Source organism: Pipra filicauda, unplaced genomic scaffold (genome assembly GCF_003945595.2).
Source record: "Pipra filicauda isolate LSUMZ 115617 unplaced genomic scaffold, ASM394559v2 scaffold376_size704792_pilon, whole genome shotgun sequence".
In the NCBI taxonomy this organism is placed as follows: Eukaryota; Metazoa; Chordata; class Aves; order Passeriformes; family Pipridae; genus Pipra; species Pipra filicauda.
The window spans coordinates 413,088-431,052 of record NW_024104505.1 but is presented as its reverse complement, the minus strand read 5'-3'; the positions used below and the strand labels follow the sequence as shown (position 1 = coordinate 431,052).

At 39.3% G+C, this 17,965-nt stretch overlaps 1 protein-coding gene across 9 annotated transcripts in view; it reads right to left on the bottom strand.

Moving 5' to 3' along the window:
- Positions 1-7,226: 7,226 nt before the first annotated feature.
- Positions 7,227-17,965, bottom strand: part of NHSL1 (NHS like 1) — a 182,424-nt gene continuing 171,685 nt past the window's right edge. For 8 of the 9 annotated variants that reach the window (XM_027721046.2, XM_027721055.2, XM_027721061.2 and 5 more), the window contains one exon: positions 7,227-15,095. In XM_027721046.2, coding sequence (XP_027576847.1) covers positions 14,372-15,095 — 724 coding nt within the window. In that variant the 3' untranslated portion in view covers positions 7,227-14,371. The remainder of the gene's footprint in view (positions 15,096-17,965) is intronic. The other variant, XM_027721120.2, reaches the window with a different exon arrangement.

Genomic DNA, 17,965 nt, shown 5'->3' with positions numbered 1-17,965 from the left:
ACTATATTCTACTGTCTCCTTGCATTTTCTTTACCTTCTTAATATTTGGTACACAGAGTTGTTGCCAGCTACAAGGAAAGCTGGACAAATATACGGGCCCCAAACAACATAACTAATTGGAAAGGTGCAAAGCTTTGAGGTTCAAAGATAAATCACTTCTGCCTCTGGTGTCTGTATATTCCACTGTCTTCAGCAAAGTTGTACAGATACACTTGAAAACTAAGCTATTGTCATATCCAATGGGGTATATTTTGCCTAAAAGATCTACTGTGTTCTGAAATGAGCTGCACTGTTATTCAGCACAGATTCTTGTTTATCCTTAACCTGGGTAGAGCCTGATACTCAGCCCCTGGGTTCATCATTCTAAATGGCTCTCTAGTTACCTTAGTTACAATTAAAAAAAACTTTTTGATTGCTTTCTTGTGACCAAGACTTATATACTTCTAAAATAGCTGAGAATTGCTATTCTCTGGAAACATATAGAGAGTTTCACACACTATTTACTGGATAACTCTCGAATCCTGCTTTAGATAAATAGCTTCTGATTGTATTACTATAGACAATTAAAAACAGACACTTGCTCAATTTCAAATTAACAGAAACACTGCCATGACTTAAATTCCTCTTTCTAGTAGACTGCTTTTTATTCCATCTGGAATTTGTATCCCTTACCTCATTCCAAAACAGATTTGTCTAGTCTTGCATGTTAATTGTCCCTAGTGGGTTTCAACCTAACCAGCACCTCTACTCTTAAATCCCCACCACAAAGAGAAGGTCCACTAAAACAAAAAGAGAATGTTTCTCCTGCAAACATATTGAAATTAAATCTCCATTGCCCAGAAGCTACCTCTGATCATATTAGCCTGTGGTGACACACATCTCAGTAACCACAGTGTTACTGGTGTTAGTGCTACTGCTTGTGGAGCAGCTGTCATGTCCTTAGGGCAAGCACCTTCTGCATCCAAGAGGAGAGCTCATGACCTGAAAGGAACTCGTGCCTGGTCATACAGCAACCATAAGTGCAAGGGGAAGATCTTTAATTTTCTTAGCTCCAGTAATCTCAAAGGTGAAGGTTTTAGACTGAGGAGAGACATTAAGTTTTCGATTACATAAAAGGTAATTGCAAACAAAGCAAAATAAGCACCCCTCATGCTTGCACCAATCTGAACTGGTACTAGTGATCTTAAAGTGAAACAAGTTTAAGTCAGAAAAGAAATTTCTAAAAGTGAACTGCAGTCTGAAAGTGCAGCAAAGCAGTGGCAACACCATCTCTGGCCACATTAAGAAGTTAGACAAACTTATGTCCAGAGTGATGAAGGCTCCTAACTGGAACAAGGAATGGACTGGATGTCTTCTCTGAGTCCTTTCTTGGTATAGCTAAAGCTATATCAAATTAAATTTTGTTCATAATTTCCAAATTTTGTATGAAATCAGATGGCTGTTTCTTTGAAAATTTGATACTAGGAGATTTCATATGCATCCAGAAATCACTGTAACACTGGTGTTGTAATTTATAACCACAAAGTTCTTTTTCTTTTTTTTTAAAATCTCATATCTGCTACTACACATATAAAGTCTTATAAGTTGTTAACTTACCTAACGTGAAGGGCAATATTTCAGTTTTCTATTATAAGAATATTGAGAACCATGATGAGATTATTTATGTACATAGAACCCCTTGTTTATACTTAGTAGGAAACTATGGAACAATATGGACCCCCTCATTAAGGTTTCAGAAGCTCAGAGAGCAATCTCTGTGCATCTCCTCTTTGTGAGAGCTGCCAGTCTCTCTCTGACTGACATCGATCCACTGCTCTGTAGACCAAGATGCAGATACATCTTGTACACATGCCAGTTATTTGCTCAAAAGACATTTAAAGGAAAGCAACACAGGTAATTCATACAAAACAGTTCTATTAAATATCAACTGAAAGTAATCAGCACGCATCTCCAGTAATAATACGGTACTTTCACATCCAGTAATAATACAGTACTTTCAAATTACTAGAATATCCTGTCTGTCTCACTTTACCTGAAGGAAGGAAAGATGAGACACCTCTTTGCAACCACAGTAGGAGCTCAGAAACTAACATCTTGGATAAAAATGATTCATGCTTGTGCATAGATCAAGCATCTGGCACCTAATCTTTGATGAGCTAAAAACTAACTCATGATTCACTGGTTTGTACTTGCAAGTGACAAAATAAGTTTTTCAAAACAGGACAGTCACTTCTTGGCCTTGGCCTAGGAAAGACAGAATAAGCACTTCAATGTATAAATTTCTCTTCAGAGAGATGCTTGTTTGTAACAAATACCTTGTCTAGAAATTTAGATCCCTCACTGAAATGGAATAACTTTATATAAAAAAAAAAAAAAGCAAACTCTGACATTGAGTCAGAATATCTTTATGATAGTTCAATAATATCACAGTGGCCAAGAAAGAACTGCCCCCAAAATACAACATGTGGCTTAATCTATGCTTATAAGGATTTTGCTTGTGCCCCTATGCCAGCAAAGCATCCAAATACAGACATATAATTACTTTTACCAGTACAAACTCCACTAGCATGAACTGTATGTGCTCTAGTAGTCAAATAACGCTTACAAATGTAGGTTTTATCTATATTAGAAGGTGACTCAGCAGTCTTATTCTGGCTAAATACAAAACTGCAGCAACTCAGAAGCAGATTCATAGAGGAGTCTGTCTTGCAGAGAATGGTAATTGGCAGAGATGACACCTACTGCTGTCCAGTTTTAATTCACAGCCTCCATACATCTGACAGTAAGCAGACCATTGATTTAGCTGCTGGTTCAATCAAGGGCACAGGAGCTAACAGGTAGTAGTACTCCTTACAGGAGTTAGCTTAAGGACAAGAATGAAAAGTTAAGGCTTTCAAGTCACACCTTGTTCACCAGAAGATATGTGTAACACAGCTCTTTCTACTTTCCAATTTCTTCCTCTTGAAGGCCTGTAAGTTTTGCATCCTCTGGTTCCACTGCTTGCACCACTTGAAAAGTTATGACTTCAGATTAAGTGCAATTTGTACCAAAGAACAAAAAATGATAGCACAATTTTTATACTGTTTAAGGCAATTTCAACATTTCACCTACATTGAAACTACTTGATTACAATCATTTTGAGAGAATTTAAATAGCTGTTTTCCATACTGTACAAAGCCTTTCTTTAGCTTTGATACAGCTTCCTGAAAAACAAACTTTTCCCTGAGACAATATTATGAAGGCAAGAATCCTTCCAACAGAAGGAATTACTTCTGTTCTGGGTCACAGTCAATAAAGCAGCAATAAATCTTGTAATGTAACTCAACACACTTAAAAGTATTTTAAAATACCTGTAACAAACAGTGCCTGATAAACCATGGGAAAGCAAGGTTCAGCATTCCAGATGTCTTCAGATGCAACCACCTCTTTCAATGTGCTTCTCAAAGCTCCCTCCCAAACTAACTCATAATAGGATTTTGCCTGCAGCCTGTTTTTTGCAGTACAATAAAAGGGTTCTCAGGATTAAAGGAACCCTTAAGTAATCATTATGCAGCTAAAATTTAATTTTCTTGGTTAGTCTGGCTTGTTTCAATGAGTGCTGCTCTTGACTTCCTTAAAGATGACTTGACTGCTACCACCTGGCCTAGCTTTTCCAATCCCACAGGCAGCTGTGGACTTTTATTGTGCCCATTTGTGAGTAAAATTAACTCTTTCCAGTCCTCAGTGAGGAGAAAACAACTGAGACAAATAAAGACCATCTAGGGACAGGAGCATTCGTTTTGTCAGGTCTATAAAGTGCTTGGCCCACAGAGAGCTGCCCCCATTCCTAACAGGCTTGCTACAAAACAAACAGAGTTCAGGACCAGTAGTGATCCTTCAGACATACTCCTTTGGTCACAGTGCTAGAAGCCTACTATGTAGCTGAGGAAAAAGGATGTGCTTGGTAGCAAGGTTTCCTCAGAAAACTAGTCCAATGTAATATGATTATGTTGCACGGAGTCTCAGAGTCTCTGCTCTTACTGGCTTTTCCAGACTGTTATGGCCTCTGTAAAATCTGCATGAAAATACATAGTTTCTCTTGCCGTGGTATTTTGGTGCTGAAAAAATCTCCAGAGCAGTTAATTAGGGGTGAGATAAGAAAGGGTTTATTTTGCCAAGGCTAAGATGTTACAAGACGCGCGCAGCCGTGCCTGAGAGGTTACATTTTATAATACCATCCATCCAATCCCAGATGTGTCCACCCTGTGGCCCTTCCTCTGGACTGCCCCGGGTCCTCCCCCTTAAAATGGGTCTGGGGTGTATTTCGGGACCCCTTATTCATCCCATCTTTGTCTTCATCAGAGCACAAAGGGTACATAGTTACCTAATTCTTGACCGTATTCTGTGGTTTAGGCCCTGATATGCTGTTCTGCCAACAATCTAGGCCTTGCCTTGACAAGAGACTAAATACTTCTGCTGTATTCAGAAGTAGGATTGATATAGGGAGCATAGAATGGAGTAAGAGGGTTAAGGAATGTATAAACAAGGGTACTGGAGAAAGGGAAAGGGACAAGTGACAAGAAGTGGGGGGGGGAGGTTGCTGCTTTTAAAATCTACTTCCACTACTTATAAAACTTACAAGTCTTACAAATATTAGAAAAATAAAAAACCATTAGGGGCTTAAGGCATCATTTCAAAAATACAAAGTGTCTTTCAGTTTTGTGGAAACTCAAGTTTCAAGGAAAGTGATTATAATAGTGACCTCAGTGAAGTCTGTACTATTCATCTCTTGTAAGACACTGAGAAAATCCACATAGAAGAAAGGCTTAATATAGTGAGCATGTTATTGCATTGTGCACTGTGCAATGCAGCAGAGGATTCAACAAGTCATTAAGGTACAGAAAAACCGGTGTTTGTACTTTGTTGCCCACAGAACTATGGCAGAACAATGAAGTTATATTAGATTTATTTGCAGAATTAAAGGAGCAAATGCAGCCTCTGAACAAGTCACTGAGACAGATGCTTTCTTGAACTCCATGCTCTTTAGCTGAACTCCTTGAGTTTCTAATGTGCCACTGAGCTGTTTTTACTTACCTGAGTAGCCAGCGAGCCTGGTGCACATCCGCTCTGTGTCAACCTTTGCAGTCTTCTCTTAATGCCACTCAAACATCAAGATGATGAAATTAATCTGTTGTAATTGGGTATCTTTGCTAAAGAAAGAGCAGAGGTTTTCCACGTGTGGATTAATTTCTGTGGTGCTGCCAAATGGTTTGTGTCCCTCTAATCCAAAAAAAATCTCAAGAATAATGAAGTTGGTAAACTAGTACCTACTTTCCTGCATTAGGGAACTCAGTTTTCATTTTCATCAACTGAATCATGCAATGTCTGGAGACAAAACCTGGTCTGAATTAGCCTGTAATACAGCAAAAATCATCACCCTCTTACCGTAGGCACTCACTGCGGTAATTCTAATGCAAGATCCTTTACATGTTTCTTTTTTTTTTTTCTTTACCAAGGCCACAATTTATGTAGATTATATCTCATCAGATTACATATTACTTTCTATAATCACACATTTTCCCTACTTAGTTCTGTGAGTCAGCACAGGTGGGACACATGAACAACCACAAAACCACGGATGAAATGCAAAGACTAAATTTATTTCCGTTACCTCACCAACTGGAGGATTCCCAAAGCAGCACCCAGGCAGAGGCACACAGGCAGGGACACAGGCACCACGGAGCTTGGTCCATCCTAGAGGATCACTGAACCTGCCGTCTTTGCCTGTTTATCAGGGATTTGCACAGGCAGATTTTCCCACTGTGCTTTGATCTTTCCCCAAGCAGAGCAGGAATCTCAAGCATGTCTGATAGGGTGCCTCTGAGTCTTTCACAAGGCTTTGTTATCTAAACACAGATGTTCTACTTGTCAAACACACAAGGCTAAACAACAATTAGTATGATATATGTGTTTTTCTACACCCCAGCTGCAAGTCAGTTGAGTGTGTTTATAATCCTCCTTGCCAGTCTTCCGCTATTATCCCACATTGCTCGTTCATATATCACAAAAAAACCATTGTGCCAACAGGAGCTCAGGAGGAGAGGAAAAAACTTGAATACTTTACAAATGTGAAGGAAACAAACTGAAATTCACATTCCAGTATCTTCTCAGAGTTACAGACTGCTAAAAAGCGCAATTGAAGACTATCAGGAAAATTTAAGATTTATTTTCAGTGTTCAAAATTAGGCCCTATTTGCTGGAATTCTACATTTTCAGGTAGCATCTCCTGGGACATCAAGTTCTTAAGAAATGCAAATCAAGATGTGCAGCCATTTATCTTACCAGTTTGTTCATTGAAAAGATGTTCAGTACTCCTTCTCTTCTTTCCTCAGACCACCTCTCTTCACAAGCCTTTAGGAAACCTAAACAGACTATGGAGAGATTACCACACTGTGGGCACAAACCACAACTTGATTTTGGGTGCTGAGGGCAGAGGCAGATCCCACAGTGCATTTAAACACACACTGCGAGTGCCCATCTGGGCTGTTACTGCCGGGGTGGTGCCACTGCTATTGGTAGCTGTCTGCAGTCCTTTCATGGGGGCGAGAATGAGGTGGGGTGGCTGAGGACACAGAGCTGAGCTTCTAGTCTGTGGGAGCTGGGTGTGAAATGGGACAGTGAGTGAGAGCTTGGAGGTCAGTGTCAGTTTCTGGAGTTCTGTTGGAGGATCGACAGGTGGCATATGGGGTTGGGATTAAGAAAAGCAGACATGCCAAGAGGCGTGTCAAAGGGTTGGCAGATCACATTAGAAAAGGTGAGATTATCTGCAGGAAATGCTCCTCTGAATCCACAGTCTAGCAAACTAAAAGATTTCATCTGTCTATAAGAACCACCAAGGCTGGAGACCCTTATGCTGTCAGGTATGCACATGGACTGGCACAGAAGCAGGAGTTGCTGTCCCTGATGGCATTTTCCCAACCAGATGAACTTTGGGAAATTCATGGTCTACAGACTAGGGCATAATGGACAATCCAGCTTAGATTCCTTTCATATTTATTATTCTCAGCAGGCCTTTCAAAAGACATACCAGTATTGCAAAGAAAGACTCTTGATGCTAGCAAGCCTCAAGCAGGATAAGGAAATACCTGTTAAAGAATACTGCTAAGGCAGTCTAGAGAATTAATAGATGACATGAGATCTGGCTTATCCAAAGAAGGAAAAGTCCAATGAATGAGTAACAATCAGAATGACTTTTGAGAAAGATATTTCAGTTTATTGTCAAGACATTTTCTTCCCTCTTTTCTCAGCATTTTACATAACCTCTAATGTGGAATTTCAGTTCTAAGAGGTCACTACAATTTCCCAGATACTGGTGACCATTTGAGAGAGCATGTTTGTGGCACAGAAAGTAATTTTTGAGATACTTTGTTCCCCAAATCCAACACGGGTATATATGAGGTTGTCACATCATGCAAGAAACTCATCCCATGAATTAGATGACTAATTTGTTGCATTAGTCAGTCCTGGACTTCAAAGCTGCACTTCAGAAAAAGCTTTTATGTTACACAACTCGCTTGTCTTGGATTGTGCAGAACAGTTTAGAAACAAAGTACTGTTGGTAGATTTTTAAACTCAGAAATAACCTATCAACTGATTTTCATGTCCCCACAAGCCACAATCTTAAATTGTGACAAATTTTGCAAAATGCTGCATCAGTAAAGGGAGAAAATCAGTTTTAGTGTTCCATGTTGGAATAAATAAAGTGCTACCTCTTGAATATTACCTCGAGGTACAGTTTTTTCCCCTCTATATCACATCACAGAGATCTTTCTGTGGAATTTAAGTTTGGTTGATCCTGGATAACAAAGTTTTGCCCTAATCAATCAAGTGTGTTGTGTATGAGAATATGCCAGTCTCATTTGGCATCACCAGTGGCTTGGTACTGTGTATCCATAGCTTGCAAACGGATACAAGCTACCCTAGACCCAAACTTCGATTTTTGTGCAGCTGCATGACCTCTGCTCACAGCCAAATGCCCCCCATATACATGTTTTCATTGTCTTAAGATCTCCTTTCTGTTCATTTGCTTTGTATTAGAACTCTATAAGTAAATACATTAAAATCATTATCACTCCTTAGTCTGTGACTGCTGTACTGACTATATATATCTGGGCTTTGCTTTTTTTAATCCTTTTGACTACACTGCAGCTCCCAGCTGGTACAGTAATTTGCAATAATCATCATTTTCCAGGCAGCACAATACAACATCCCAATTAAGGCAAAAAAGATGGGACCATCTTTCAGACTCCACTACAGCAGCTTCTCAACTGGTGACACTACACTGGGCACTGAATGTTCTTGTCATTGTAATGCTCTTTCACTTGTTTTACACTGACCTAGAAATCCTTCTGAAGGCAGGAATTTCTGTGTCCATTTTCTACAACCCAGTATGAAAAGAGTGTTAGAAACTTAGCTAGTAATTCCACTTGGAAAAATTAAACCAAACAGATATTTGACTGACTTTTAAAGAAGGTGTAGAAGAACAACATTCCTCTTCAGATGGCAGATAGGATGTTTTGTTTCTTGTATTTCTTGTTTGTTGACAGATTTTATCTATGTTTCTTTGTAATTTACATGTGTCCCCCAAATCAGTTTTTACCATCTAAACACAGAACTTAAATTTTTACAGTTTGTTTTCAAGAGGTACTGAATATGTAGATACTTCTGCTATCTACATGTCCTGACAGATTTTCACTTTTTTTTTTTTTTCCCTTCAGTAGCTAAAATTTCTGGTTTTATACTGAAGGATGGTGCACAAATAGAGCAGTATACTACAGACAAGGGCAACTCATGTACATTGTGTTGAACTTTCTCTCTTCTGTATATACCTCCCCCCATGCATATACACATACATTTGGATTCACTATTAACAAACAATTTGCTACTGAAAATCAATGACATTTTCCATTAGCATTGCTGGGAGAATTGATTGGCCCTTAAAAGGTTGGTTGCGCATTACGTGAAAGAACCCAACTGCAAAGAGCTAAATTTGCAACATAAAATGTACCCACATTCTGCTGGGGAAGCACCATTAAGGCTTTTACCCAGTTTTTCAGGATGATATATGGCATAGCACATCTTTATCAAACACATTTGTATTTTACTCCGTTGAGTGTTTATTAATTCACAGCAGTATAGCCACAGTCAGGATCCAACACTGAATAGCTGCAAGATTTTAATGCTGCACTCTGATTTAAAGTTGATAACACCTTTTCAGAACAAAGAAAGTTATCAAGACTTTTCTAGTTTTAAACATGTAAGAAATCTCTTCTGAAAGTTACTTAGAAAATAAACTTTAAGGGTGGAACTCAAAAAAATACCAATGACATTATATAGCTATTGTGTTCTCTTTTGTGAGTACTGAAGTTATTTTGAACAGATAAAACGATTCCTCATTGCCACTGTAATTTTTGTATTATGTTGTTTTACCATTGAAGTTCACCCTTTTAATTCTCTCTTATAGAAGCAAACAATGCATCATCTTGAATCACTTAAGTGTACTGTAGCAACAACTTTGTTGGAACAGAGACTGCTGCTATAAATGTTTTTTTCCAGAACTTTGTGGTATCCAAACGACACCTGTCAAGATCTATTTGCTTGCAGTAGTATGAACACACCCATCCCTGTGCTGCATGCATGAGTGGCCTCTTTGCTTCAGGAAATTACTGAAAGTTTAGCAAGTTATCCAAACACAGGTGTCTGAAGACCTGTAGCCAGTCCACTGAAATCACTGGACGCAGAGTAGTTGGTAGAAATTAGGCAGGATGAATCTGAGCTTTAATCTTCCTAATCCCCCTTACTCTTTCCAGATTTCAGGCATGGTGTTTCTGTACAGAACCTTTCCAAGAGTTGTGCTCGAGCCCATAGCCACCCACTCAATGTTGCCTGTGGTATCCTAGAGCATTCATCACTTCAGCCTATTATTGTTTCACTAAGCTTACCCAATTTTGCTTGTTTTCTTCTTCTAAAATGTTGGTTGGGTTTTTTCCCATATTTGACTGACTTTGGCCTTCTATACCCTTTGAATTAGGAGGAAACACATGGGCTAAAATTTTTCTTTCTTCTTTCTGTGACTATTCCATTGTTCCTTCGCCTTTTTCTCTCTTCCGTACTTGCTGAAACTTCTTTATCTTCAAGAGTCTGCCTGCCCGCCCCGTACCTTATTCTGTGCATTCACTGCACTTCTCAGTAATTTCCCTGCTTCACCTTTTCTGCCATTATTCTGTGCCTTCTTTCAGGCCAAGCCTTATACATGAACCAGCATCCAGTCCTGTTTCCTCAAAATCCCATCTTCATCAAATCCACTTCTTTTCCAATTCTTTTCACTGATTACCAGTAGCCTTCCAAACCTCCTCTCACCAAGCTATTGCTCCTTGCATAACCTCCATCATTTCGATTAAGGTAATAAATTCTCCTCTTCAACATACAAACAGTAGTGAAGACTTGCAAATGCCCCAGAGCCTTATGAATGTATTAATGTAATAACTGGAGGGCTCTAATTCTCAGGGGGATTGGGGCTGCCTACATCTGACAGCAGTAAGAATGAACTTTGAACATAAACAGGTGAAGCATGGAATGAGTTCATACAGGGCAAACTTTAGAAAAAGACTGAAATTGAAAACCACATTCAGTAAGAGGTAAATCAGATATTAATCTCACATCTAGCTTCAATACTGATTCTTGTTTTAGAGGCAAACTGTAAACCAACTGTAAACTCTGAACAACCCCTATAACAGCATGATACATTAAGCATCAGGATGACGTCTGCTTTTTCTCTTTAGCACAGCCAAGTTTGTGTATGTGTGCTCCTCTCCTACTGCTCTAGATATCTTTAGCTGAGGTTTACAAAACTTAATCTACACCTGTTGACCAATATAGCCACAACTGCAACACCTCCCTATGGAGGATTCTTATTATAGAAGAAAGTAACTTTGAAGCTACAAATGTGACAAAAATTTAAGTACGTTTTCCTTACTACAAATACATACACACTAAAGCTGTTGCAAGTACATAAAACATAGCCTAAAGCTGTCATGCTCTTAAGGTTTTGCAGTGGAAACTTGGTCCAAGGACTGTACTGCTGAGAAAACTGAGCTACTAACCAGTTCTGTGTGCTGCTACAGAGGATGATGCAGTGGGGAGATGACACAGCGATACCTCCCCAAGAAAGTTACGTCAGTTACCGAAGTATTATAAGCACCATTAAACATAATTCAGCACATTTAATGTATCTCACTCCATCTTATATTGTGCAAAATGTAGTCAGTAGCAATATCAGTAAGGCTACATGAACACTGCTTTCTGCATACTAGCCAAAACCTGAGCTTCAACCCAAATCACCCTACACCAGATGAGGGTTTTAGATGAGCATAAAGGCTACCTGCGCCCAGAGAAGAAATTCAGCCCATGCTACACTGAAGTTTAATCTCACCTACCTGCATTGACAAGATGATGTATATTTAAGCTGGGACTTTCCAAAGAGTTCCCCATATAGCCTATAAAAGTGACTGGCAGTATCATCTGGCAAGCATAAGGGAACAAGGGAATTAGCTAGCTAAGCTCCCTCCTGCAGGCATTTGATGCACAACGCTGCTGTAATTTTCTCCAGTGTAGCCATTTTTATTTTATTGTAAACAATAAAACAAAGCCTGAGTATTTTCCTGTCAGGATGGTGGTGTAAGGACTAGCTAGTATTTATGCATAGCTTTGAAAGGAACAGTACCTGCTGTGAAAAGGATATTGCCCTTTCATGTTTCATGTGGTCATCTCTGGGAGACACACAAAATCAAGACTCTTGAGATGTTTAGCAGTGGCAGAATGTTTTGCACTCTTTTCAACAGAATGTAGTTCAGATCTGTTTTAATAATATCTGAAACAATCTACTTTATTCAATCAGGTTTTAATTTAATTTAAAAAATCCAATGGTTCTTTAAATATAGTTAGCACGTAAAAATGGCAGAAATTTTACTGTGCACCAGTTAATCCCACCCTTGTTCCACTGAGTGCAGTTGGATTCACCTTCTCCACTTCATTTTAGTTCTCGCTTACTCTGCTTATAATCTAGTTCTCCAAGAATTTTAGTTTTCTGGGACAGGTTGCAAGTAGGAGAGAAATAGTAGAAACATTCACACATGACACTGGAAAAAGTTTAGTATTATTTCAATTTTTTTAGTCTCAGAATTGAGATGCCAAAATGGAATGTATATGTAAGTACACTTTAATTGTCTCTAAAGTGAATTAGTAAATTTTGCAATGAAAAATGAGAGATTAGTAGCTGGATGCATGGATTATGGCATTCAGTGGGTTGCCATACACTGTGGGACACATCTTTTGAAGGAGATTTTAATCAATTCAAAAGACAATATGGCAACTGGCAGGCTTTTTCTTTATTGAAGCAAAGTCACAGCATTTTCAGCACTATTCCCCTCTCATGAAGGGAAGAGTTAAACGAAGGCCCCTGAAATTTACATTGCTAACAAGTAAAGGGTTGAAGAAAGAGATTACAAGCATATTTCTCTAAAATAAATAATCTACAAAGAGTGCTTTTTCTTCTTGAAAGCAATCTAAAAATGTATAAATTCTATGGTACGGAGATCAAAAGATATTTTAACAACTTTCAATATTTACAAACAATACAAAAACTGCGCATGCCATCAAATGATGTAAAATTCTTCTTAAAAATTAAAAGCTTCACTCCTACTAAGAACCAAAAACTCCAGCCAATATTTCAGTTTTAATTAATTTTCTTTACAACTGGGAAACCATTAAATGTTTTTATTATCTGTAAAATATACAATAAAAATGAACCTCACTAAATTATTAAGGTTAAAAAAGAAGAGAAATACTGCAGGCAAATCAAAAACTAAAGTAATTGTAACTTATTCTTTGGTAACCAAAAGTTAGCAAGTATCTGTATTTCAAGTGATGAAAAGTAATAGTCTTCCTGTTTTGACAAATGGAAGACAAGACTTCTGGCAAAACACAACTCCCAAGTTTCAGTTTTGAAAGACGGGCTCCACCTACAGCTTTGTAGTGCAAGTTCTAAAAGTCAGACTTTGCTTTCTAATTCAGAAATCTAACCGTCCTGGTTCCGGCCAGGACAGGGTTAAATTCCGCAGTAGCCAGGAGGGGCAGTTATTCTATACCACCTCACATCATTACCAGGGGCAGGGAATGGGGGGCTCTTCGAGTCCCCGTGGCCGAGGTTCACGTATTACTGGGGCTTCCCGTGTGAATCGTTTCCCTCTTTCTCCTACACTCTGTCATTAGTATTGTTGCTGTTACTGTTTGTTTTCTTATCTCATTGCTGTTTTCAGTCAATTGTCCTTATCTCAACCCGTGATCCTAGCCTTTTGTGCCTTCAATTCTCTCCAGCCCTCTGAAGTGGGGAAGGGGAGGAGGGAGGGAGTGGCACACGGTTTAGAGTGTTTCAGTGGGAAGACTAAATTGGGGAATATCATTCCTAAACCACAATAGTAACCCTTCCAAATTCTGGCAGTACACTGCTTCATTCCTCTCCCACTTTCCTGTTGTCTGCTTGCAATCCTCTGCAGACATCCAGTTGTTCCAGTTCTCTAAGGGAATACTCCAGTCAAGAAAGAAATTCACTTGGAAATGAGTGTTTCACCAAGCATATGTGTGTGGCTGCACAGCAGCTCGTAGTGTGCTATAAGACTCAGCTCCCTTTTCCATGTTAACTATGTATTTCATTTTCCCTCAGGAAAAAGAATAAAAAGTACAGTACCCTGGACCAATTCAAAACCTGGTGAGCTAATTGCTCAAGCAGGACATGCTTCATCGAATACTGGGCCATAATCCAGTAATAAGCCATGCAACCCCAGCACCAACCCTACTACCTTCTCATAGTTGAATGGGCCACACCGTGCCTCTCTCTGCTTAACATATGCACTACGCTGCACCACTACAAGGCTTTTGAACCAAATATCCAGCTTGTACCACAGGAGCCTTCCCATTTCAGGCTTATTCCTAAATTTTTCTTGCACAACTGCAGTCTCAAGAAAAAGAAAAACATCACACCCCTATAGACTCTGAGAAAACTTCCCTCCCACCCCACAAGAGGACTTCTAAGGGTTTACACAAAAAATTCAACTGTTAACTTTCTTTAAGCCACAGACCACTCATTCAAAGCAAGTGCTCCCCAACCCAACCCAACCATGCAGAACCACCATCGCTTTAGCATTTAAACATACACATGCAGTTCATGGAATAAATGCTCAGCAAAGTAAACTTGTCCTGGTCTGGGCTTTCTTCGGGAATCTAGTCCTCTGTGATTTTCTAGACTAATAGCCAAAGCCTTCTGTCACACTGCCTTTTAACTTTCTTCAGCTGAAGGGCTTAGATACTTCCTTGAAGTACCTGGTTGAGTCATTAAGTCTAGATGGGCTGGATCCAAGGTCTCCTTGCAGCCTGCCTCCTCAACATATGCAAAATCATTCATGTCCATTTCATCACTGTTAAACATATCAAGCTGCCTCTCTTGCTGCTCTTCCAAAGTTCTCCGGACCCTGCCCTCTGACTGTTCCACCACTTCCCCATCTCCTTCACTAATGACAGTCATGGGGCTGCTCTGAATGCGGTTGCGGACGTTGTACTTGCTGCTGGCAGCAGACGGGGGTGTTCTTGACCGGCCATACCTAGTGCCAGAGAAAGACATACTCCTTGGCATCAGGCCCTCACTCTTGGCCCATTCTTCCTGGGCCCGTTTGCTCTTGCTGGGTGAGCAGCTGGCAGGGCTGTCAGAAAGGTCAGCAGGGGCATCTGTCTTTGTCCGGTGGAACCGCGGGTCCGTATTCTTCAACATCTCTGCCGCAGACATCCGGGAACTGGTGTCACAGCGGCTCCCTTTCTTCAACAGCAGGGCTTTGAAGTTGTCATTGCTGGTGCTGCTCTTGCGAACACTTCTCTGAATAGATCCAGCTTGTTTGAGGGTAGCTAAATTTGGGGAAGCACCAGTGGGAGTTACGGGGGGCGACGGAGAATGGTTGCGGGTACGGTCGTCTTCAGAATCTTTACGGCCAAGGACTTTCCTTTTGGATCTGAGTTTAAAACACAACAAAAAAAAGAGGACCAAAATGAAACATTTTGCCTCCCCTAATTAAACTCAATTTAGACGAATGACAATGAATTAAGCTAAAGCAGAGAGAGGGGAAAACGGAGAAGTAATCTAAATCTGAAGCATGAATAAGAACACCACCAGAACTGTACAGGCTTTAATAGCAAGTATTGGAGGTATAAGCTAAGTTTATTCCTCTTTTCCTGCAAATCTGGAACAATGAAACTACTAAAACTGGCAATACTGATGTACAAAACACTTTAGCAAATTTTGTATATCAGATTTTCGAGAGTCAGTATTAAACTGCTAAGACTAATATCCTATAAAGATTTAGACTCAATGTCATTTCTCTGTTAGTTTAGGGACTTGATTCAAAATATGTCATCTAGACTACACTGGGTTGTTTTGTTTTGTTTTACTATTTCATTTGACACTCTGGGGAGAACAGGTGCACTTTCCTTTAGAAAAGGACACTGCAATACACTGCTGCTGAAGTTAAGATGGAGAAAAGGGAGCCACATGTAACCATTCTGGATTAAATGATTAAAAAAAAAAATTCCCTCCCTAACCGAAATAGCAAATAAATAATGAAAAGAGTTTTCCAGCTTCTCTTAAGATGCATGGACAAAATTCACAGTTATGTTGGTGCTCTGTCATTGCAACTCTTCAACTAAATGAAGGAGAGACCAACTTCCTGACAAGAAAGTTCTCTTTCCAAATGAAAGGGTGAAGTGTTTTTCAATTTAAATGTAAAGTGCAGGGATAACAAAAGCAAAATTAAGAAACAATCATGGAACTGGGAATAAGTGGAAACTGCACTTCTATTGCTCCATTTTCACTTTATTAGAAAACTTAAAAAAATGTACATGCCTGGTATCTGTGGCAAAGCCGCTTTGCTTCTTTGCTGACGAAGCAAGAATTAATTAAAAAAGATCATATAAAGCCTATTTTTAAATATGGTATTTTGGAAGAAGTTTAAAACAAGTCAGCAGACTTGTTACATATACAAGATTATCATGCTGTAATTCCATATTAATTTTTATCAAGCATGTGCTCAATACAGACCATTCCCCTTGTAAAACAGGTTTCTACTTAATGTGATCTTTAGCTTTACTTTCTTAAAAGCCTTGAGATTTTGCCAAGGCAAGCTCAAATGTTTTTATGCATTGCATTAATATTTAAAAAAAACCCCTGAAAACAAAGTAGAAGGATACATCGGCTGAGTAGGTGGTAGCAACAGACATTGCCATAGATCTGCCAAGACTTTGGAGTGATCCTGTCTCTCTTAAGTGGTGGTGAAGTTTATGCACAGATTACTTATGATACCCCCACAGACAACTGTATCACCTGTTATTTTCAGCAGCTCCTGCTGCCTCCACCTGTCTTTCTGGAAGAAGAATGTAATACCAATATCCATTCAGCCTGAGGATGAATGGACACCAGAAGACAGCACAGAGATAAAATGATGACTTCAACAGCAGCAAACACACAAACTTTGTCTAGATTTAACTGTGTATTAGTATTGTAGGCAGCAAATTATTTTGGTGCTTGGATGCTCTGCAAATCTGTATGTGAGCACATGCGTGCATTTGTTAAAGGGAAAAGATTTTCCTTCATTAGGGTTTTGGCTGCCTATATGTATCTTTAAACACTGCAATGCTGGGGTTGTACTGCTGCCAAAACCCAAATTAAATTAAAAAAAAAAATAAAAAAAAAAATTCAACTGCACAGATCTGCAGGGGAAGACTTCGTTATCCTAGCTTGGATTAATCCGGTAAGACTGTGAATGCAGTGCAGAGCAGTCAGTTTGCTGTCAGCATGTAATCGGCTTTTCTCAGTATGTATGAATTATGGAAGAAACTTAATTTTAAGAACCAGATTTGGTTTTGGTGGCTTTTCAGACACAGGTAGGGTATATATTTAAACAAAACTGGGACTTAAAACTTAAGTTGTTCTTTCTGTCCTTAACACATACCAGTAAATTTCTTGTCTTACTCCAAAGCACATATATTCAAAAGTGCCAATCACTGAAATAATACCTTTTAGGGAAACCCAAAACCTTTTTTATTAACAACCAAGGAAGATAGTGCTCCAAGTCTAAAGCCAGCAAAAGCAAGGTCTTAATAAAAAATGTGACAGTTTTAATTATGTCACATCCAGTTCCATTGTCCATTTCCCCATAAACTCACAAATTACATGTGTGTGCACAGACACAGAGATCCACTCTCTATCTGCATGCATAATGGAGAAAGGCTCCTGGTCAGAATATTTCATTCTAAAACCAGATTTGTTGCAGTTCTAGTGAGTGCCATGCAACATGAATGTAACAGACCATTTTTAGAACACCTCCTACAGGCCAAGTCCTAAGGGGTAACAGTAAATTATAAAAAGTCAGTATCATATATATGCAATTTTTGTAAAATCTGAAAGGGAGTAGTTTCAAATATGAAAAAAAATAGCATTTGCATCCAAGTGCTACAGGCTCCCAGCTGCTCTGCCTGTTCCTTATTCCTGATGCAGAACTCGGGCACAGATGTGCAAACTGACTAAACACCTGGATAACCCACAAGGAGATGCTGAGCACATTCCCTGTGCGGTAACTGCATCCCCTCTGCAGTTTGCAGTATAAGACAAAGCCGCAAGATGGTGCTACAACTACACCCAATCTAGTCTACAGGCAAGGTCTGTGTGTGCTGTTTAAATGGTGCACACGTTTCCTTTTGTGGTTTAAAGCTTTTATTTGCTTGAGGTTTTCTACTTTTTCTTTTTGAGAACCTAATGTGAACAGCACAGAAATCTAGTTGCCGTTCAGGGTGATTTTGTTTTCAAGGGAAATGAATAATGTCATTAATA